Genomic DNA, 25,011 nt, shown 5'->3' with positions numbered 1-25,011 from the left:
TTTGCTAAACCAGCAGGAGAGGACCATTACATCTGTTGTTGATATTAAAATATGCATAAGCCCTCATTGATTTGATGGTTGAATCCAAAATAAGGAATTTTAGTTATCAGTGAATGGTAATTTTATTATCTCTTTTTCATTGCAGCAAATTTATAGATAAATATGCATTTGCTTACGAATGTGCTGCAATGAAATATGAAATTGCCTAACATGTATAAGAAGCTTATAAACTAGATTACCTTGAGTGATGTGTGTGTGTGTGTGTGTGTGTGTGTGTGTGTGTATGAATTGAAGCAAATTCTCCAAATGAACATTCATCATGTGTAATAGCTGTAGACTCCAAAGGCATTCTCACTGTGTGTTACTGCAAGCCTACCAGTCTTTAGACTCTGGTGGTGACAAATCCAATGACATATAAATGAAAAGTTATTATATTTTAGTAGGGCAAATATGGATTTAAAATAGCTGCCACATTTAAATTAGCTTATTTGACAAAATGAACAAGACCATCAAAAACTGCTTTTGCAAGTAATGGTCTGACTGACCCTCCAGTTATTAATGCTATGGTAATACACTACAGATAATAGATGGATTGCAATTATTTTTAAGGAATTCACTTTGTCAAGGGACTGGCCACAGCATATAGTTCAGATGACACTTGTGTTGTGGAACATTAATTGGCTCAGATAACTCAAAAGTTCTTGGCTGGATTGAGGGATTGAAATGATGTCATCAGAACTCAGTTTCTTGGCACTGCTTTTCATTTATGTGGCTTTATTCTTAGATAGCCTCTCCCCTCATAGAGGCAAGAAGGCTGCCAGCAGCTCATATCCTATTTCTCAGCAACCTCAAAAGGAAGAAAACATGCTTCTTTTTCAGCAGTTCCAATAAAGTTGTAATTAAGCCTCATCAGCTCTGATTGGTTTGCCTTGGGTCATTTGCCCTGTCCTGAACCAATCACTATGGCCAGGGAGATGTGATATTGGGGTAAGCCACTGCTGGTTTGGAGTAAGGAGTGTGGTGTTTTTCTAAGGAAGAATGATGTTGATTCCAGAAGAAGAGTAAATGGGTAGAGGGTAGTAAAAACCAATAAATATCTGACAAATGATTCCTTTTTTTTAAAAAGAAAAGAAGAAGATATTTTTGAGAAGGAATGTATAATAAATGATTCAGTGATTTAGTTGCCCATCCAGTTATTCAGCAAATGTTTATTGACTCCATGCCAGGCACTATGTAAGGCATATATACCAGTAACGATTACAATGGTCAAAGTCTCCAATTTCATGGAACTGGCATATAACAAGGGTACTTTAGGGAGGCCGGGAAAGACTTTCTAGAGGCAGTGACATTTCACCTGAGACTTGTAAGGTGAGTCTATCTATGTTAGCCTGTTAAACAAGTTGGGGTGAAAGGAGAGAGTTCCAGAGATTTTACTTCTAAATAACCTTGTAGTTTGATCAGGGAAAACAGGACAGCCTGAGAGCCTAGAAAGAAGGGGACAGAATATAAGCTAACGGACTTGGAAGGAGACAAAAACTATGCATTTGACCATGTCACCTGAGGGTGTCTGAAATAGTGAGTCTCATAATCTAGATCCCTACATGGATCAATACTTTTTCTGAAAGAAGATTTAGCTAAAGCTCAGAGAGTCTCAATGTTAACATAACTTTTCAAAAAAATTTATTGCCTTTGTTTGTTTGTTTGTTTTTTTGTTCTTCAAGTGAGAAGTAGCTGGAAAATATGCCCTTGGATGCTTGGTAGACAAATTTTAAATGTTTACTTGTGGCCATTAAAGTTCTGCAAGTAGCAGCAGTTCAATGTTAATGCACTAAGTTTCCTCTCACTAACAGTTTTATAAGTGTATAATTATAAGTAGTTGTATCTCAACTTGGTACCTTGACAATCAAGATGTCAAGACATCAGCTCTATAAATCTTGGGTTTGGTGGCAAGAACAGATTATCCAGGTTAATTTCAGACATCTGAGCAGTACCATAAATAGACTTCTACTAGTTCTGAGCACTATTGTATTGTGTTTCATTTTTGGATTTTATCTTCAACTTAAAAAAGAAGTTCCTATTAGAAAATTCTTTAGACATAGATTAGGATTTCTCCCCTTTATACCATCTACTCTCAGTAAATGAAAATTTCTGCTTCTGAGTTTGGTGGACTCTCCTGCTGAGGACAACTAGAAAACTGGACCGATTATAAACAAAAGCCTGCTTCAAGGCTCTAGAAGGTTAACAAAATGGTGAAGAATAATCAGGCCAGGTCTAGGGGGAACAGGGACCCAGGGAAGTGAACCTCAAATTTAGAACCCCTGAGAGCACATGCACATTCCAAGGAAGAATCTGAGAGACCAAGAGGCTGGACAGTCTTCATGGGCTAAGGTAACAGGATTGGTGACTAGGCCTGCCTGTTGGTGAAACCCTTCTCTTTGGGTTTGGATCTCAAAGGGCTGCATGGAAGGAGTAGGGATGAGCTGGAAGTCAGCCAATGAAGCCATTCGAAATGAAAAACTAAGCCATAGAGTGAGCAAAGACATTTTCAAGAACTGACAAAGGTTTTGTATCCAGAATAGTTGAAGGACTTTTTCACTATTCAATAAGAAAAAGATGTCCCAATTTAAAAAAGTCAAGACACTTGAACACATCACCAGGCATTTCACAAAAGGGACATCCAAATGGTCAATAAACATATGAAAAGATACTCAATCTCATTTGTAAGCAGGGAAATACAAGTTAATACCACAATTAACTATCATGACACACTCACCAGATAGCTAAAATTTAGGTTGCTAATAGTAAGTGTTAACAAAGTTGGGGCAACCAGGTCTCTCATACACTGCTAGTGGGAGTATAAATAGGTACAATGACTTTGGAAAACTGTTCAGTATTACCTACCGTTGTTTAAAATAAACCTGCCCTATGATCCAGCAATTCAATTTTTAGATATATATTCTGCTTGTCCTTGGGCACAGAGACATTCAGAAGAATGTTCACAGCTGCATTATTCATGATAGCCTTAAATTGGAAACAATCCGAATGTTAACCAATAGTATAATGGATTGCTAAATATTAGTTAGTATATTCAAAGAGTCAACTATTATACTTACATGAAAATGAACAAACTACAGCTATATGCAACAAAATAGATACACAAAGCAGAGCAAAAGAAGCCAGATACAAATGGTTACATACTGTCTGATTCCATTGTTTTGAATATTAAAAACCAGGAAAAACTATAGTATTTAGGGATGCATGCTTAGGTTATAAAAGAAAATTAAAGAAGTGATTTCTGCAAAAGTGAGGATAGTGGTTACCTTTAGTGGGGAGAGAGGGCTTAGTAATTGAGAGGGGGTGTGCCAGTCCTTCTGGGGTGCTGGCGGTGTTCTGTTTCTTTCACTGGGAGATCATTGCACAGATGTTCACTTTGTAATAATTCATTGAGCTGAACATTTTGGAGACACTTTGTTGTATGCATATAATGTTTCATAATAAAATATTTTAAAAGACAGTATCACTTATTTTTTATCCACCTCATTGAACCAAACCTGAATGTGGTCGGATATGCAGCCAAATTCCAGTTAGATTTCTGGGTGCTTATTTTCATGTGCTACTAGCCATATCACTAAGGTTCATCTTCACTCCTCAAAAACAATATGATTTTACTTATAATTAACTAATACAGTGCTTGGCATATAGTAGATATAGTAGTTCTCCCTTATTCATGGTTTCATTCTCCACAGTTTGTGTCTAAATATTAAATTGAAAATTCTAGAATTAAACAATTCATAAATTTTAAATTGTGTATTATTTTGAGATGAAGTCTCTCTATGTCCCATCAGGATGTGAATCATCCCTTTGTCCAGTGTCTCCTCACTGTATGTGTTCCCTGCTTATTGGTCACTTAGTGGCCGTCTGGATTATCATATCCACTGTAGTGGTATCATAGCACTGTGTTCAGGTAACCTTTATTTGACTTAATAATGGCTCCACAGTGCATTAGTAATGATACTGACAATTCAGATATGCCAAAGAGAAGCCATAAAGTGCCTCCTTTAAGTGACAAATGTATGTATGTATGCATAAGACAAAACATAGTATGTGGAGGGTTTGGTACTGTTTGCAGTTTCAGACTGGGGGTCTTGGAATGCATAGCCTTTGGATGCGGGGGCTACTGTACTCTATTATTTATTAAATCAAAAGATAACATAATTGAATTCATACATTAGAAAGTAATCTATTTTAGAGCTATAACACTTGCAGATTTTTGTTGTAAGTCATGAAAATGATATAAATTGGGGCTCACCAGTAATAATAAGCCCTTTTTGCAGCTATGGCTCTATCTGTTCCTGTCATTGCCTTCTTCCGATATGGCCCTGTGGTTGACTGTTTTGACTTTTCTCCTGCCTGTGTCTTGCCTAGAAGCTTTTACAGTTTGAACAAGCCTTCAACACCTGACATTTTCCTTTGGAGAAACAGGTTTTTTGTTTGTTTGTTTGTTTTTAAATTTGAGGCCTAGGAAAAATCTGTTTTCACTGTATATCTTATGATATTGTGATTTATAATAAGAAATCTGTATTTGGTCTTCATCTACTTTCTGGCACATAGCTCCAAAAACCCAAAGTGCTAAGAGTGATAAAAGTTTGTTTTATGTTAATGAGGTGACTTTTTTAACTCATCTAAGGATGGGGTGTGGTTGCCAGGAGAATCAACCCTGTGACTAGAGGGTTGGAACTTTCAGTGTGGGGAGATTAGACCCTGGAGGTTGAATCACTTGCTAATGGCCAGTGATTTAGTCAATCATGCCTATGTAACAGAGCCTCCATGAGGACAGAAGGACAGGGTTGATGAACATGGTGAGATCTGCAGTGACAGTGCTGTCCCTGCAAAGGGCGTGACCCTCTGAGCTCCTTCCCACATACCTTGCCTTATGCATCTCCCATCTGGCCGTTCCTGAGTCATATCCTTTTATAAACTGGTAATCCAGTAAGTAAAATGTTTCTCTGAGTTCTGGGAGCCACTGTCCTGAATTAATTGAACCTGAGGAGGTGGTCTTGGGAACCTCTGATTTATAGCTGGTTGGCCAGAAGTACAGGTGAAAACTGGGATTTCAGCTGGCATCTGAAGGGGGGAAGTCTTGTAGGACTGAATTCTTAACCTATGGAATCTGATGCTCTGTCCATGTAGATATTGTCAAGATTGAATTGAATTGCAGGACACCCAGCTAATGTCCTGAGAATTGCTTGTTGGTGAGGGGATGCATGCTCCCTCAATTGAACTTGGTGGCCAGAACAAAATTCATCTTCATTTTCCTTTTCTTCAACATGGATCAAACAAGAGGATTCTTTCTGAAACTTGTATGTCTTTTATCTACCTCAAATGTACTAAGTCACACATCCTGCAGGGACAGATTATTTTCAGGAAGTATAAGGGGAAGAGAGCAGAGGAAACCTAGGAAATTTGAAGTAACCCATTGAAAAGGGATCAAACAAATGGAAAACCAAGGAACATGACAGCTTTAGAGACAGTAGAAAATCAGAAGATAAAGCAGGATTAAAAAATAAAAATTAATCCTTTCACACCGAGTACCTGGAGAACTCACTGACAACAGGCATGTTGTATTTACCTGAGCATTTTCCCATGATATTTTTCCTGCTAAAATGGTGTTTTGAGGTAAGGAAATATTTACCAACATCCCAGAGTATAATCGCCCCTGTCCTCACTGTAGCAGAAGCCCAAGTTGAAGATGCATGAACAGTTTCATATGTTCTTACCTCCAGAAAGCAAGCTTTAATCGAATGGAACTTATCTTTTCAATTTTTTTTAATCAAATTTTCTGCTCATAATAACAGTAAGAACAGGGATTGTGAAGTACTTTACAAATGTTATCTAATTTAATCCTCACAGTAAATGAGCATGGTGCATGTGGTACTTGGTTTTATGATGGCTCCCGATAATCCTCACTTCCTGGTAGTCACGTCTATGTGGCCTCTCCCACACAGAACAGGGTGATCTATGTAACCAGTAGGTGTGGCATACATGATGGTGTGTGACTTACGTGTTACAAAGGACATTGTAGCTTCTTCCATGGTCTCTTGGACAGATTGCCCTGGAGATGTAGCTAGTCATTATGCCATGAGGACATTCAAACAGCCCTGAGGAGAGTAACTGAGGCCTTGTACCAACAACCAGGACCAACTTGCTGGCTGAGTGAACCCTGCTGGAAGTGAATTTTTCTGCCCTAGTCAAGCCTTCAGATGGCTACAATCCGTGCTGCCATCTTTTTTTTATTTTTATTTTACTTATTTTTTTTTACTGATGTTTCTCTTTTTTCCTCCATTGACACCCTTTTCCCCCTCCCTTCCTGCCCCATCCCCAGCTTTGTTGTCCATGTCCATTGGTTATGCGTCCATGCATATAAGTTCTGTGATTTATCTCTCCCCCACCCATCACCCCTTCTGGCGATTGTCAGTCTGTACCCTACTTCCACGTCTCTGGGACTACCCTGTTCCCTAGACTGTTAGGTTCATTATATTCCACAAATAAGTGAGATCATACAATATTTGTCTTTCTCTGCTTGGCTTGTTTAGCTTAGGATAATACTCTCCAGGTCCTTCCATGTCATCTCAAAGAATAAGAGACCTTTCTTTCTTACAGATGCATAGTATTCCATTGTGTAAATGTGCCACAGCTTTTTGATCCACTCATATCCTGACAGACACTTGGGCTGTTTCCAGATCTTAGTTATTGTAAATAGTGATGGTATGAACATGGGGGTACATATATTCTTTCTGATTGGAGTTTCAGGCTTCTTAGGGTATATTCCTAGGAGTGGGATTACTGGGTCAAATGGCAATTCAATTTTTAATATTTTGAGGTAACACCGTATTGGTTCCCATAGTGGCTGCACCAGTCTGCATTCCCACCAGCAGTGTACTAGAGTCCCCTTTTCTCCACACCCTTGCCAACACTTGTTGTTTGATGTTTTGTTGATGGTGGCCATTCTGACAGGTGTGAGGTGATACTTCATTGTTATTTTAATTTGCATCTCTCTGATGATTAGTGAGGTTGAGCATTTCTTCATATGTCTTTTGGCCATTTGTATGTCCTGTTTGGAGAGGTGCCTATTTAGTTCCTCTGCCTATTTTCTAATTGAGTTCTTTGTCTTCCTTTTGTGGAGTTGTATGAGCACTCTATATATTTTGGAAATTAACCCCTTATCTGATGTATCATTGGCTATTATGCTCTCCCATACAGTACATTGCCTTTCTATTTTGATGATTGTATCTTTTGCTGTGCAGAAGCTTTTGAGTTTGATGTAGTCCCACGTGTTAAATTTATTTCTTTGTTTCTGTTGCCTTAGGTGATGTATCAGTGAAAATTGTGCTGCGTATGATATCTGAAATTTTGTTGCCTACATTTTCTTCTAGGATTTTAATGGATTCACGGGTCACATTTAAGTCTTTTATCCATTTTGAGTTTATTTTTGTGTATGGTGTACGTTGATGGTCTAGTTTCATGGTTTTTTTTTTTTTTTTTGCATGTAGCTGTCCAATTTTCCCAACACCATTTATTAAAGAGGCTATCTTTACTCCACTGTATGCTCTTGCCACCTTTTTAGAATATTAATTGAGCATAGTGTCTTGGGTCCATTTCTGGGTTCTCTGTTCTATTCCATTGATCTATGTGCCTGTTCTTGTGCCAGCACCAGGCTGTTTTGATTACAGTAGCTTTGTAGTATAATCTGATATCTGGTATTGTGATCCCACCTACTTTGTTCTTCTTTATCAAGATTGCTGTGGCTATTCAGGGTCTTTTTTGGTTCCATATGAACTTTTGAAGTATTTGTTCTAGTTCTGTGAAATATGTTGTTGGTATTTTGATGGGGATTGCATTGAATCTATAGATTATTTTCGGTTGTATGGACATTTTAATGATGTTAATTCTTCCAATCCATGAACAAGGTATGTGCTTCCACTTTTGTATATCTTCCTCTATTTATTTTTTAAGTGAACTGTTGTTTTCTGTGAAGAGGTCCTTTACTTTGGTTTATTCCTAGGTATCTTAATCTTTCTGCCACAATGGTAAATGGGATTGCCTTTTTAGTTTCTCTTTCAGTGAGTTCGTTGTTGGTGTTTGACGTTAATTTTGTATCCTGCTACTTCACCAAATTTATTTAATCATTTATTAAGTCGAATCGATTTTTGATGAAATCTTTAGGATTTTCTATGTACAATATCATGTCATCTACAAATAATGACAGTTTCACTTCCTCCTTTCCAATTTGGATTTCTTTTATGTTTTCTTCATGTCTAGTAGCTGTGGCTAAGACTTCCAGTACTATGTTAAATAGGAGTGGTGAGAGTGGGCATCCCTGTCTTGTTTCTGTTCTTAAGGGACATGCTTGTAGTTCCTGCCCAATGAGTATGATGTTGGCTGTAGGTTTTTCATATATGCCCTTTATTATGTGGGGATATGATCCCTGTATTCCCACATTGCTGAGCGTTTTTATCAGTAATGGGTGCTGGAGTTTGTCGAATGCTTTTCCACCATCTATTGATATGATCATGTGTTTTTTTTAATCCTCACCCGAGGACATTTTTCCATTTTTTGTTCAGATAGAGTGGGAGGGAGGGAGGGAAGGAGGGGAGAGAGAGAGAGAGAGAGAGAGAGAGAGAGAGAAACATCGACGTGAAAGGGACACATCGAGTGGCTGCCACCCGCACGACCCACCAGGGCCGGGGACAAACTGCAACCGAGGTATGTGCCCTTAGCGGGAACCAAACCCGGGTCTCTCTGGACCGCAGGCTGATGCTCTAACCGCTGAGCCAAACCAGCCAGGGCGATCATGTGGTTTTTATTTTTCATTTTGTTTATGTGGAGTATCACATTTATTGATTTGCAGATATTGTACCAGCCTTGCATCCCTGGGATGAATCCCACTTGGTCATGGTGAATAATTTTTTGATGTATTGCTGGATCTGATTTGCTAATATTTTGTTAAGGGTTTTGGCATCTGTGTTCATCAGGGATATTGGTCTGTAGTTTTCTTTCTTTGTAGTGTCTTTATCTGGTTTTAGAATTAGAATTGTGCTGGTCTCATAAAATGAGTTTGGAAGTCTTCTTTTTTCTTGGACTTTTTGGAATAGTTTGAGGAGAATGAGTGTCAGATCTTCTTTGAATGTTCATAAAACTCCGCCGTGAAGCCGTCAGAGCCTGGGCTTTTGTTTGCTGGGTGTTTCTTGATTACAGTTTTAATTTCCTTAGCTGTTATTGGTCTATTCAGATTTTTTATTTCTTACCGGTTGAGTTTTGGGAGACTGTGTGTTTCTACAAATTCGTTCATTTTGCCTAGATTGTCCAATTTGTTGGCATATAATTGTTTGTAGCATGTTTTAATGATCCTTTGTATTTCTGTGGTGTCAGTTTTTACTTCTCCTGTTTTGTTTCTGATTTTGTTTATTTGGGTATTCTCTTTTTGTTTCTTGGTGAGTCTGACTAAGCGTCCATCAATCTTGTTTATCTTTTCAAAGAAACAGCTCTTTATTTCATTGATCTTTTGAATTTTTTTCTTTTAACTTTCTATGTTATTTATTTCTGCTCTGACCTTCACTATTTCTTTCCTTCTACTTGCTCTATGTTTTTCTTTTTTGTTTACTTTGTAGTTCTTTGAGTTGTAGGGTTAAAAATTCAATTAGGAATTTTTCTTGTTTCTTGAGGTAGGCCTGTAGTGCTATGAATCTCTCTCTCATGACTGCTTTTGCTGCATCCCATAGATTTTGTTGTTGTGTGTTCATTTTCATTGGTTTCCAGGAAGTTTTTAATTTCTTCCTTGATCTCCTTGGTAACACATTCATTGTTTAATAACATGCTGTTTAGCCTCCATGTGTTCAAATGTCTTTGAATGTTCTTGTTGCAATTGATTTCTAGTTTCATGTCATTGTGATCTGAGAAGATGCTTGATATGATTTCAGTCTTCTTGAATTTGTAGAGACTTATTTTGTGTCCTAACATGTGGTCTATCTTCATGAATGTACCATGTGCACTTGAGAAGCATGTATATTCTGCAGCTTTGGGGTGAAATGTTCTGTAAATATCAGTTAAGTGCAGCTGATCTAATTTGTCATTAAAAGACTGTGTTTTTGTTAATTTTTGTCTAGAAGATCTATCTATCAAGTGATGTCAGTGGGGTATTAAAGTCACTCACTATGATTGTATTGCTATTGATCTCTCCTTTGAAGTCCTCCAGAAGTTTTTAAATATATTTTGGTGCTCCCGTGTTTGGTGCATATATGTTTACCAGGGTTATATCCTCTTGTTGGATTGATCCATTTAATATTATGTAGTGACCTTCTTTGTCTCTTATTATGGCCCTCATTTTGAAGTCTATCTTATCAGATATGAATATTTCTACACCAACTTTTTTTCATTTCCATTTGCTTGGAAAATTTTTTGCCATACTTTCACTTTCATCCTGTGTGAGTCTTTTGTTGTGAGGTGGGTCTCTTATAGATAGCCTATACAGTTGGCCCTCGTTTATTGCGGTTAATCAGTTCCAGACTCTACTGTGATAAATGAATTTCCGTGAAGTAGGATTCTTTATCCAGTGGTTCTCAACCTTCCTAATGCCACGACCCTTTAATACAGTTCCTTATGTTATATATGGGCCTATCTAAATGTGGGCAGACCCACCTGGAGATGGATAGAGGAGCGGTGTCTCGGTTCCTAAAACCATTGGAAATATGTGTTTTCCAATGGTCTTAGACAGCCCTGTGAAAAGGTCATTCGACCCCCAAAGGGGTCATGACCCACAGGTTGAGAACTGCTTATTTATACTGTCCTCCCTTGCCACTTCGTGCTTTGACTTTTGACTTTTGACTTTTGGGGCTTCATTCACTCTATCGCGGTTTTTTTTTTTCAAATACTAGTCATGAAAGTCGAAGTACGAAGTGGTGAGGGACGACTGTATATGGGTTGTGTTTTCTCATTCAATCAACTACCCTGTGTCTTTTGATTAGGGCATGTAAGCCATTTACATTTAAGGTTATTGTTTATAAGTACTCGCTAGTTGTCGTTTTTATTTTATGCCTGTGTTCCTCTCTCTCTATTTCTTCTTCTTGCAGCAATTCCTTCAGCATTTCTTGCAGTGTTGGTTTGGTGGTGATAAATTTCTTTAGCTTTTTTTGGTCTGGGAAGCTCTTTATTTTACCTTCAATTTTGAATATCTCTTGCCACTCCTTTCTGGCTTGCAAAGTTTCTTTTGAGAAACCAGCTGACAGCCTTTTGGGAACTCCCTTGTAGGTAACTAACTGCTTTTCTCTTGCTGCTTTTAAGATTCTATCTTTGTCTTTAACCTTTGGCATTTTGATGATGATGTGCCTTGGTGTGGACTTTTTTGGGTTCATCTTGTTTGGGACTCTCCGTGCTTCCTGTTTGTTTTCTTCACCAAGTTAGGAAAGTTTTCTGTCATTATTCAAATTGGTGTTCAATTTCTTGTTCTCTCTCTTCTCCTTCTGGCACCCCCATGGTATGAGTGTTGGCATGCTTGAAGTTGTCCCAGAGGCTCCATACATTGTCCTTATTTTTTGGAATTATTTGTTCTGATTGGGTGTTTTTTGCTTTCTTATATTCCAAATTGATGATTTATTTCTTAGCTTCACTACTCTACTATTGATTCCCTATAAATTATTCTTCATTTCAGTGCATCCTGCATTTCTGACTGGTCCTTTTTTATGCTCTTGAGGTTGTCACTAAGTTTCTTGACATTCTCACTAAGTTCCTTGAAATTCTAACTAAGTTCATTGGTTATAATCAGTGGTTTTAACTCTGCATCTGTTAGATTGCTTATCTCTATTTCATTTAGTTCTTTTCCTGGAGTTTTGTTCTGTTCTTTCATTTGGGACATATTTCTTTGTCTTCTCATTTTGACTGCCTCCCTGTATTTGTTTCTATGTACTAGGTAGAGTTGTTATGTCTCCTAGGCTTCTGAGGGTGGCCTATTGTAGTTCGTGTCCTGTAGGTTCCAGTGGCACAGCCTCCCTGGTTACCCCAGGTGGGCCTTCAAGGTATACCCCTCATGTGGACTGCCCACTCTTCTGTTGTAATTGAGTCTTGATTGCTGTTGGCACATCAATGGGAGGGATTTACTCAGGCTGATCAGCTGCAAGGACTGGCTGTGCCCTCTGACCATTGACCTCTGAATACCTTGGAGCATTGGCTGTGTAGGGCGTACCATACAGAGCAAGACTTACTTCAGGAGGGGTCTGGTACCCACAGAATCCATTCCTTGAGTGTGTCACTTGTAAAGGTGGTTGGGTTGTGGTGCGACTCCGCTGTCCTACCAGTCTCAATGTGGCTTCTTTAATTTTGTAGTTGTAGGACTTACATTCAGCTTGATTTCAGGCAGTTCCGAGAGATGGTTGTTCTGTAGTTTAGTTGTAATTCTGATGTGGTTGTGGGAGGAGGTGAGTACCGTCTTTACCCACACCACCATCTTGACCGAAAGTCTAAGAAGGTTTATTTTTATGTTCAATAGTTTCGTTTTTATATAAACCCTTTATAAGGCCTATATTAGTTATCTATTGCTATATAACAAATTAACCAAATATTAATAGCTTAAAACCATGACTATTTTATCATAGTTTCTATGGGTCAGGAATCTAGATATGGGTTAGCTGGGTGCCTCCTACTCAGCATCTCTCATGTCTTTCCAGTCAAGCTGCTGTCCAGGACACAGTCATCTTAAGTCTCAACTGGGGCTGGCAAGTGTGGCTTCAAGTTCATTCACATGATTGTTGGCAGGCCTCAGAAGATCCACTTTCAGGCTTACTCACGTCATTGCTGGCAAACCTTGGTTCCTCACCACATGGGCCTTCTCGAGGCTTTCTGAGTGTCCTCACAATGTGACAGCTGGTGATTTGAGAGACCCAGACAGTGCCCAAGATGGAACCAAGTCTGTTTATGACTAATCTCAGAAGTGACATCCATCACTTGTGTTGTATTTGTTAGGACACCTAAGTACAGCCACACTAAAGAGGGAGGGGTGACACAAATACATGAGTGCTTGGAAACAATATCATTTTCATCCATCATAGTGGCTTTCTATCATAATTCTATAAATCCTCCTTTATTCTATCTGGTTAAACAATTTGACTCGAACTTAGTTTTTATATGTTATTCTACTTTTGGATTTTTTCCCTTTTTTCCTTTCATTTTAAAATTGCATTCTTTCTATTTTGTCAGAAAATATCACATTTAAATTCTATTCTTCTCCTTGTGTCCTCAACTTCATTTTAATCTCAGCTCTCTAACTAAATACACGAAACATTCATTGTCAGTCCTTTTGCTGAAGTTTCCAGTCACCTTTTGGTTGGATGAAGCCTACCCTTGGGAAGGGAATATCTTTACAGTAGTCCTTGAGTTTTTACATGTTCAAACTCCTTTTCTGTAATCTTGATAAGGAGAATTTTGCTGCATATAAAATTTTTGGCTCACACTTGTTTGGAAAATGTTACTCCTCTGTTTCCCTGTTTCACAGGTTGCCTTTTCAAAGTCCAATAACATCTCCTTCTCTTGCCCTTGTAAGTTATTTTACTTTTTTACCTGAAAGTTATGAGAAGTTTTAAAAATTCTTTGAAGTCTAATAGTTTTGCTAAGATATGACTCAGAGTTGATCATTCTGCTTACTTTTTTTGGGGGGGGGGGCGGTATCTACTGGTTCCTTTTTAGTATGTTTTCTCTTATTTCTAAAAAGTTTTCTTGGATCATAGTTTTAAATATTAGTTCCATTCCGGTACTTTATTTTTCTTCTTCATGGGCTCCAATTATAGCATGGTGGACTGCCTTTGACTGTCTTCTATTTCAATCACTTGTTCTCTATAATTTTTTTTCCTTTTAAAAATTTTATATTTATTTTATTGGGTACTGCTTTACTTCAGTGTTCCTTATTATATTTTCATTCAAATCTGTTTTCCTTTATGCACCTCTTTCCCCTTCATTTCGGTCTGGTAATGCCTTACTGTCTTGTGAACTTTTTAATGATTTTAGGTGTTTTATTTATTTTTTATTTGACATTGTAGCAAACATTTTTAGTTAGGGTTTTTTGTTTGTTTATGTTTTGGTAAAGGGTTGAATAACCCAGCCTGCTATTACTGAAAACAGAAATCCCTACTTAGTCACAAATGGGCCCCCAGAGTGGCAGATGTTCTGCTAGAAGTATAAAGAAGGATATGCAAAAGAGAGATGTCGTATTTCTTTTATTTGGAGATATCGGGTAGCTGTTTAATGCCTTATTTATGACTGAGTTTCACAACCTTTCAAGAAAGTTTCTATTTCCCATCTCATCTCATGCTGCCTTTTTTGAGTGTCTGCCCAGCTGTGAAGACCTAAAACCCTATGTTATTTTCTGTTTGAAGGGTGTCATGAGAGACAATGGTCAAATAGATAAAATAGCAGATAACATAGCAAATTATGAAGTATATTTATTGAGCAGTGTTTATTTATCTGGGGAAGATAAAAATGCCAAAATGTAAAAACTGCTTGTATTTCCATGTCTTCTGTGACTTCATCCAGAATCACGTGGTTTGCCTAACAGGGATTCTAAACTTTGGGATAAGGCTAAATCTAGACTAGTTAACATAGAATAGACTCCTTTGGTTAAGGCATTTATTCCAAGCATTTGATGTCTTTTTGAAGATCAGTATTTTTAAACCTTCTTGTATTTGAAAAAGTTTAAAAATTAAAAAAAAAAAAAAGTGACCTGTACTCAGGAATTAACTGTATTTGTTCTAAAACTTTTCTTTTCACTCTTAGGTAAGCAAAGGAAATAACTAAAAATGACAAGTAGAAGACTTGAGGAGTCCATGGGGGCTGTTCAAATGGGGTTAGTCAGAATGCTTAAAGGATTCCAAAGCAAGGTTTTGCCACCCCTGAGTCCAAAGGTGGTTACAGAAGAAGAAGTAAACCAAATGGTAATGTATCAGAGAATCTCAGTGTAAAATACTTAATTCAGTCTCAGGAGAATGACAGCTGCTGATTGGCATTATTAGAATATCAAAGAGAATTACTCACTGATGATATAAATTTAGTTAACATGGTAGCTTGTTGCAGAGTTTATGCATCTCTTAGAGTCTCAGAAGTTTTTGAAATTACATACATTATAACAGAGGCTTGTATTGCTTAAGCTAATCAGCTGAAGTAAGACTAGGCAAGCAAATTATTAGGTTTTCTAAATATTTAGTTGAACCCTATGAAACTGTCATTTGTGTAGTTCAAAAACAATCAAATACCAGAATTTTATAGGTTTCAACCTGAACAATTTATTATCTGTTGATTGGCAAGAATTATTTTTGTTTGTAGAACATAGAGTATTAAAATAATGACTGTATTAGAGGAAAAATACATAATTTTTCTTTACTTTAAAATAAAAATATCTGTATATTTTATTTTAAGTTACAGTTGACATACAATTAAAAATATTTTCATATATACATATACACACACATACTTATATGTGTGTGTGTGTTTTATCCTCACCTGAAGACATTTTTTCTGTTCAGATAGAGTGGGAGAGAGAGAGAGAGAGAGAGAGAGAGAGAGACATTGACGTGAAAGGGACACATCGAGTGGCTGCCACCTGCACGACCCAACAAGGGCCGGGGACAAACTGCAACTGAGGTACATGCCCTTAGCAGGAACTGAACTCCGTCTCTAGGGACCGCAGGCTGATGCTCTAACCACTGACCCAAACCGGCCAGGTCAAAAAATATTTATACTTTTAATGAATTATAATGATTTGGTGAGAATTAAATTATAAACTACATTATTATTCTCTTTTGTGGTGGTTAATGTTTCATATTTAAGGAAACTCCTGACTTTTTTTTTTTTTTTGTAAGACTGTTATTTTATTTAAATCACAACACAACTGAAACCTCTTACACGTTTTAGTATTCTAATCTGGGTTCCAATTATTGAAAAAACATAAAAAACCAAGTTGGAAGTTATATTAGAAATATTCTTTCATTTAAATGGATTAAATCACAGAAAATAGTTTTGTCTGGAATTTGAAAAGCATTGATTTTAACCCAAGGGAAAACAAATCAGCTAAATCATATTCCTGTGATTATTTTTCACAATCTTGGCACATACTCTGAAGCATTATATTGATGCCAATAATTATTATCTCCTTGCATCTAAAGCAGACCTTTGATGGAATGTTTTGCATCTTGAATGTATCAATGTCAATATCCTGTTTGTGATACCCAACTATAGTGTTGCAAGACACTATTCTTGGGGAAACTGGACAAATGGTACCTGGTTCTCTCGGTATTATTTCTAACAACTAACTGCATGTAAATCTACAGTTATCTCAAAATTACAAGTTTAATTTAAAAAATTCTTTCCAACAAATAAATAAGAGAGAAGTTTCTGGAAACAATGTAAAAACATCCCAGCACAATAATAACTAAATAATAGTGATTGGTCCCAGGTAACTAAGCCCTTGTTCATTTATTTAAATGATGAACGATAGGTTATATCCCTTCCTCCCCAATAACTTTAGAAAGTGTTTAAAAGCATTTTGTGTTCTTATTTGGGTATTTGAATATAAGTACCTGCCAGATCTGATGATGGGCTTAGATCTCTTTTAAAACAAGGTCTAAATGCACTCTTGTGATTTCTAAAAAGCTCAAACTTATTCCTAAGCAGTGTAATCATACTTTCCAAATCCTGTACATTTTATAAGGTTACTCTTTAACCTGCTAGTTAAACACACCCACAAGCTTTGCTTGCATGTTGTAACTCCAGTTGAGAAACAGATGTATTTCAAACTTATCTCTGAAGCCCAAAAGTGATTTTAGAAAGTCAGAGTTTTATGCTCAGATGCCTCTTCTGAGCATGAATGTTAAGCTCTTTGGACATGTTCCTGTGTAATAGCTTGACTCCCTCTGCCCCTCCGGTTTCCTTGTGCAATTCCTTCAAGCTCATAAGGAAATATAGTAACCACATGTCATTTCAAATTACATGCAAAGAGCTCAAAAGTGTATGGCTACTTCTCTTGTATTATTTATTTATTTTAAATATTTATAAGGGAACTTAGTAGCATTCTGGAACTAACCTGAAAGCTGCAAACACAAATTATTCATTACTGGAATTTATGAAAAAACACTTTTTCAGTGTAACCATTTATGAATCTTTGGCTCCTGTTGTTTTAAATTCTAGCTGACACCCTCGGAGTTCCTGAAGGAAATGTCCCTGACCACAGAACAGAGACTGGCAAATACCCGGTTGATGTGCCGACCACAGATCATTGAACTTTTAGATATGGGGGAAACAACACATCAAAAGGTAGCTGCCTTCTGTCACACTAGCATATAAAGTAGGCCCTGGCTTAATGTGAACATTCTTGATCAACAGTCACTAAGTAATAGTTATTGCTTCTGAGGTAATCTTTTATTTGGTTGTTTAATACATTCATTTTCTTTCTTTGTTCATCTTGATATCTATGATTTGATATGGAGAGAATAACAATGAGTACAAATAAATTTTGACTACTCACATTTCTTTCTTAGCTACTTCTGGATACTACTGTTTCCATTTTAGGAGTAATTCCAAGAATTATGTTAGCCAAGTCTAATTAAGTTATCTTTTTAGCAGAAGTCCCTCTTTACCTGAAGTGTCATCATCAGAAAGGAAGAAAGTTGAATTGCTTATTAAAGTAGGCGTTTGTTATATATTCTGGTTCATTTCCAATAACAAATGTTTTCTTTTAGTCTCTAAAGAATAGTTATTTTAACATATTTCTATATTCTAATGTAAACCATATTTTCTAAGCTTTAGAAGCATATAATTATAAAATAAAGTCTTTATTTCCTACTTTTTAATTAACTTCTTGAATTATATGCTTCACTTTTTATGTGGAAATTATGGTATGAACCTCCATCTGTTGAACTGCTGGAGATTAACCTCCTCTTAAAGAGCGCCTCAGCTATTCCTACGAATTTTTCAGAGTTATTTCCCACATGATGAATGAGTCCCTGAGGCTCTTTTGCTCTTATTGCAGTACTATTGCCTCCCCTGTCAAGGATCTGCATTAAAATTTGCTCTTCCTCTGAGTCCTGCTAGCTTTAATTATTATTTATTCTCTTCCCCATAACTATTCTCTAACACTGAGGGCAGGGAACATGGCTTTTCCCAAAGTGAATTCATCCTAATTAAGGGCTATTTGCTCCTTTCCCATAGCATAACTAACACCAGACTGTGTATTTTTCTGTGTATACTGCTTTTGTGTGTTTTAATGTATTTTGACTCCTGCTGTGAAGAATGAGGAAGTAAGTATACTTTACTACATCTCATCTTCTCTCAAATAAGTTGGTCAATTTTACTTTATTTTCAGGAGTTTCATTTGTATCTTGGTTGGGTGACAGTTACCCTCTACTAATTTCTTCAAGAATAGCTTACGGAAACTTTTTCCTTGGTTTTATATGTTTGATAATATTTGATAATGATCGAATTGATTATTTGATAATAAATTTGAACTTCAGTTTTGTTAGATATAAAATTCTTGGGTCACACATTTTCCCCATAAGAGCTTTGCAGACATTTTCTTCACTACATTTTGGCTTTAAATAATGGTATATAAAGTTATGAAGCCAGCTTGATTTTCCCCAGGATAAAAGATAGATACTTTAATCTTTTAGGTTGTATGCCCAAAGATTGTCTATGCTTATTTAATGCCCAATAATTTTATTAGGCTGTGCCTTTATTTTATTTCTAGAAAGATTTCTTGTTCATTCCATTTTTGGTTCTTTTCTTTAGGAATATCAATTATGAACATGTTGGACCTTCTTTGTCTGCCCTTCTACATCTTCTATGTCTCCTCTAATCTATTTTTAACTTTCTCTTCATTTTCACTTTGTTGTAATTATGTAAACCAGGCCATGTTCTGTGTCTCTTACTTTGAGTTTTGTGTATGTGTGTTTCTCTTAAAACTCATTCTTAAGCTTGACCAGTTAAGTATACCTGGGTTATCTCACAGCATTTGACATAGTTAGTGTCTCCTTTTTGTTCATTCATATCTCACATATCACACTCCTTTGGATTTCTTCCAACTTCACTGCTTGCTTTTTCTTATTTTATTTATTGGATATTTCTCCTCCTCTTGATCACAAAATGTTGGAGCTCCTCAGTACTTGTTTCTTGAAACTCTTCTTTCTCTTCTGAACCCACTCCTTAGGTGACCTCTTCTAAGAACAAGGCTTTAAATTCCACTTTTTAAATTATTACTTTCATATATATATATATATATTACTTTCATATATATAATATATATATATATATTACTTTCCTATATATATATATATATATATATATATATATTATTATGGCCTATCCCCTGAACTATGGATCATACATTCAACTCATATATCCAGTTAATTTCTCCCTAACTTTACTCAATGTTTTTTGATATTTATTTATGTCATGTTTAGCAGTAGTTTATTCTTTCTTTCTGTATAGTGTTCTGTTGTATGACTATACCACATTTATTTATCCATTTTACTGTTGATGAACATTTGTTTTTTTCCACATTTTGACTATTGTAATTGATGCTGTTACAAACACTGTTGTACATATCTTTTAGTGAACGTGTATACATTTCTATTGGGCATATACATAAAACTAGAATATTTAGGTTATACGCTATGTACATGTTTTGCTTTGGTAGATAATTACCAGTTTTCTAAAGTGTTTGTACCAATTTCTACTCCCACTAGCTGTGTGTGAGAATTCCAGTTGTACTACATCCATGTTCATATGTAATCTTGTCTCTTTAACATCATTTTATTGGGTGTGTAGTCCTGTCATTCTGTGGTTTAATTAGTAATTTCTTGATTTCTAATGAGGCTGAGCTCTTTTTCATATTTATTAGCCATTTAGATATCATCTTTAGTAAATTTCATGTTTAAGTTTTTGTCCATTTCGTACAGATTTTGTAACAGTTTTTCATATATTTTGGAAACTAGTCCTTTGTCAATTATGTACATGTATCACAACTAATCTTCTATTCTTTGGCTTTCTTTTGTTATTCCTTAATGGGTATCTTTTGATGAACATGTGTTTTAACAATCAATATGACTTAATTTACTAATATTTTCATAAATATTTTGTACTTTCCATGTCCTATTTAAATTTTTCATTCTTCAACATTATGAAGATATTCCTTTCAGTTTTCTTCTGAAAACATTGTTTTTTGCTTTCACTCTGAGAGCTTTGATATACTTGGAATGGTGTGTGTTAGAGGTTAAATTAATATTTTTCATATGGGATATGCAGTTAACACAACAACGTTTATTGAAGAAAACATATCCCTTCTCCAATGCTTTTTAGTGTTACTCTGGTCATAAATCAAATATTTATATATTTAAGGATTTGTTTATGGGCTTTCTAGTCTTTTACATTTGTATCATAAATCTTGTGCTAATATCCCACTATTTTAATTACTATAAGTAAAAGTATGTAATATGTGATAATATAATTACAATAAGTCTTGCTACTTGATAGAGTTAGTCCTCCTATCTTGTTCTTCAGATGGGTCTTATCTATTCTTGGTTCTTTGCTTTTCCATATAAATTTTATACTTACCATTTAAATTTACTAAAAAAATTTCTGAGATTTTTAATTGAATTACATAAAATTTTATATCAATTTGAGGAGTATTTGACATTCTTTAAATATTGAGTCTTTCAATTCATGAACATGGTATATTTCTGCATTTTATGTAGATCTTTTAAAATTCCTTATAGTAATATTTTTATACTTTTTTAGGAAAAGGTCTTACACATATTTTATTGGACTTATTCCTATACATTTTATATTTTGGAATGCTATTTTAAATGGTATTGTTTATAAATTTTCTTTCTTTTTAAAATTTATTTTTGTTACACATGTTTCTCCTTTTTTTCCCCATTGACACCCTCCTTCCCATCCACCCTTCCCATCCCCAGCTTTGTTGTCCATGTCCATTGATGCATATAAGTTCTGTGGTTTATCTCTTCCCTCCCCCCACCATCTTCTGAGGGTGGTCAGTCTGTACCCTACTTCCACGTCTCTGGGTCTACCCTATTCCTCAGACTGTTATGTTCATTATATTCCACAAATAAGTGAGGTCATGTGATATTTGTCTACCTCTGCTTGGCTTGTTTCACTTAGGATAATACTTTCCAGGTCCCTCCATGATGTCTCAAAGGATAAAAGATCTTTCTTTCTTACAGCTGCATAGTACTCCATTGTGTATATGTACCACACCTTTTTTTATCCATTCATCTACTGATGGACACTTGGGCAGTTTCCAGATCTTAGTTTTTGTAAATAGTGCTGCTACGAACATGGGGATACATATATTCTTTCTGGTTGGTGTTTCAGGCTTCTTATGATATATTCCTAGAAGTGGAATCACTGGGTCGAATGGCAGTTCAATTTTTAATTTTTTGAGGTAACATCATATTGTTTCCCATAGTGGCTGCACCAGTCTGCATTCCCACCAGCAGTGTCCTAGAGTCCCCTTTTCTCCACACCCTCGCCAACACTTGTTGTTTGATGATTTGTTGATGGCGGCCATTCTGACAGGTGTGAGGTGATACCTCATTGTTGTTTTAATTTGCATCTCTCTGATGATGAGTGATGTTGAGCATTTCTTCATCTGTCTCTTGGCCATTTGTATGTCCTGTTTGGAGAGGTGTCTATTTAGCTCCTCCATCCATTATTTAATTTGGTTCTTTGTCTTCCTTTTGTTGAGTTGTAGGGGTACTCTATATATTTTGGAAATTAACCCCTTATCTGATGTATCATTGGCAATTATGCTCTCCCATACAGTGGGTTGCCTTTCTATTTTGATGATTGTTTTTTCTGTAGTGCAGAAGCTTTTTAGTTTGATGTAGTCCCATGTGTTCATTTATTCCTTTGTTTCTGTTGTCTTAGGTGATATATCAGTGAAAATTCTGCTGCGTATGATATCTGAAATTTTGTTGCCTACATTTTCTTCTAGGATTTTAATAGATTCACGGGTCACATTTAAGTCTTTTATTCATTTTGAGTTTATTTTTTTGTATGGTGTAAGTTGGTGGTCTAGTTTTATTTTTTTGCATGTAGCTGTCCAATTTTCCCAACACCATTTATTAAAGAGGCTGTCTTTACTCCATTGTATGCTCTTGCCTCCTAAGTCAAATATTAATTGAGGATAATGTCTTGTGTCCATTTCTGGGTTCTCTGTTTCTGTTCCATTGGTCTATATGCCTGTTCTGGCTTCACAGGGGAGTTTTACTGAACATTCAAAGAAGAACTAACATCCATTCTCCTCAAACTATTTCAAAAAATTCAAGAAGAAGGAAGACTTCCAAACTCGTTTTATGAGGCCAGCATAATTCTAATTTCAAAACCAGAAAAAGACACTACAAAGAAAGAAAACTACAGGCCATTATCCCTCATGAACATCGATGCCAAAGTACTGAACAAAATACTAGCAAATCGAACCCAGCAACACATCAAAAAAATTATTCACCATAACCACGTGGGATTCATCTCAGGATTTCAAGTGTGGTACAATATTTGCAAATCAATAAATGTGATACACCACATAAACAAAATGAAGGATAAAAAGCTCATGATCATATCAATACATGCTGAAAAAGCATTCGACAAACTCCAGCACCCATTTCTGATAAAAACGCTCTGCAATGTGGGAATAGAGGGATCATATCTCAACATAATAAAGGCCATATATGAAAGACCTTCAGCCAACATCATATTCAATGGGAAAAAACTGAAAGTATTTTCCTTAAGAATAGGAACAAGACAGGGATGTCCACTTTCACCACTCTTATTTAAGTCCTAGAAGTCTTAGCCATAGCAATCAGACATGAGGAAAAAATAAAAGGGATCCAAATTGGAAAGGAGAAAGTGAAACTGTCATTATTCACAGATGACATGATATTATACATGGAAAACCCTAAAGACTCCATCAAAAACCTACTAGACTTGATAAATGAATTTGGCAAAGTAGCAGGATACAAAATTAATGTCAAGAAATCAACAGCATTCTTATACACCAATGATGAAGTCACAAAAAGAGAAACTAAAGAAACAATCCCATTCACCATTGCAGCAAAAAAATTAAGATACCTAGGAATAAACTTAACCAAAGAAGTAAAGGATCTATTTGCAGAAAAATACAGGACATTGAAAAAAGAATTAGAGGAAAATCTAAAAAAGTGGAAGCACATACCTTGTTCATGGATTGGAAGAAGTATCATCATTAAAATATCCATATTACCCAAAGCAATCTATAGATTCAATGCGATCCCCATCAAAATACCAACGACATATTTCACAGAACTAGAACAAATACTTTAAAAGTTCATATGGAACCAAAAAAGACCCTGATTAGCCACAGCAATCTTGAAAAAGAAGGACAAAGTAGGTGGGATCACAATACTGGATATCAGGTTATTACTACAAAGCTACGGTAATCAATTGGTTGATTTTCAATGTTTCTGTGTCTTTACTCATGGTGTTGATGTCCTTATTCATGCTGTTGAGCTTCCTCAAGATCATGGCTCTGAATTCTAGCTCTGATAACATGCTTAACTGGATTTCATTTATCTCATCTTTGGTAGAGGTCTCTTGTTCTTTCATTTGGCTTTTGTTTCTGTGTTTCACCATTTTGGCTATCACAGTGGGCTTTGGAGTCTGCCAAATTTTCCCTGTGGGTGTTGGTGTTCTCCTGTTTGTGGCTCTCTGTACTGGGTTTGGATGAGTGTGGGAAGACCCACGTAAAACACCTCTGTCAAGTCTTACTTTCCTGGGTAGAGTTGCAAGTCCAGGAAAGGTTCAGTTATCCTCTAGCTTTTTGCCTGGAGGCTATTAGTCGTGGTTACTTGAAGAGCCTTGGTTTCTCAGTTGAATGAAAAACTCCCTCAGGTGTTCAGAGTAAGGGGATTTCCTGAGGGTGGGGCAGATGCTGGTTGTTAATGAACCTCAATTTGCATTTCAATGGCCCACCTGGGTGGAGTTGAATCTCTGCAGAAGGGCTGCCTCTTTCCAGAGCCCTGGGAAGGAGTAAAATAGCCACAGTCCTGCGTGGCCGCAACTCAGCAAAAGCTCTGAGCGCCCTCCAAATCCCTAGTGTCCCCACACAGTTCTAGTCCAGTCTTCCCTCCCTCTGCCGGAGCCCAAAGTGAGTGGCTGTGGCTATTTTAGCGCTCTCTACACTGTGGGGCCACTTGGGAGTTTAATCCTGAGGCCGCTGCTCACAGGTAAGCCGCTGCTGTCTGCAGGCTCCCAGCCCCCGTCTTGTGCTTGCACCATCCTACCAGGATCGATTCAGTGTCCATGGTTATATGGTCCTCGCAAGGTGCTTTTCTGTTGCTTTTTCCTGACGATTTGTCTTCATTTTAGTTGTAATTCCAGTTTGGTCCTGGGAGATGGTCTGTATAGCTACCATTCACTCCGCCGCCATTTTGGTGTCCAATTTTATTTCTTTTTCTTTTTTTTCTTTTTTTATCCTCACCAGAGGACATTTTTCCATTTTTTGTCCAGATAGAGTGGGAGGGAGGAAGAGAGAGAGAGAAACATCAATGTGAGAGACACATCGAGTGGCTGCCACCCACACGACCCAACCAGGCCGGGGACAAACTGCAACCGAGGTACATGCCCTTAGCGGGAACTGAACCCGGGTCTCTCTGGACCGCAGGCTGACGCTCTAACCACTGAGCCAAACCGGCCAGGGCCAATTTTATTTCTTAAATGTTCATAGTTAGTACATAGAAATATAATTGTGTTTTTGAATGTTGATCTCATACCCAGTGACCTTGATAAATCACTTATAGTTATTTAAAATTATCTAAATAAACATTTTTTCTTCAGGGGAAAATGACAAATTTGTTTCTTCTTGATAAATTTTAAATGTTGAATTTCTGAGATAAACTCAAGTTGGGCATTATATGTTACCTTTTTTGA

At 36.6% G+C, this 25,011-nt stretch overlaps 1 protein-coding gene across 1 annotated transcript in view; it reads left to right on the top strand.

The window, feature by feature from the left end:
* The window catches only part of HYDIN (HYDIN axonemal central pair apparatus protein), a 404,418-nt gene that overhangs the window by 14,670 nt on the left and 364,737 nt on the right, over positions 1–25,011 (top strand). The window contains exons 2-3 of the mRNA XM_036274275.1: positions 14,815–14,972; positions 17,221–17,346. Of these exons, the coding sequence (XP_036130168.1) occupies positions 14,838–14,972; positions 17,221–17,346 (261 nt within the window). The 5' untranslated portion in view covers positions 14,815–14,837. The remainder of the gene's footprint in view (positions 1–14,814; positions 14,973–17,220; positions 17,347–25,011) is intronic.

This window comes from Molossus molossus, unplaced genomic scaffold (genome assembly GCF_014108415.1).
Source record: "Molossus molossus isolate mMolMol1 unplaced genomic scaffold, mMolMol1.p scaffold_m16_p_21, whole genome shotgun sequence".
Lineage (NCBI taxonomy): Eukaryota > Metazoa > Chordata > Mammalia > Chiroptera > Molossidae > Molossus > Molossus molossus.
This window is presented reverse-complemented; position numbering and strand designations above follow the sequence as displayed.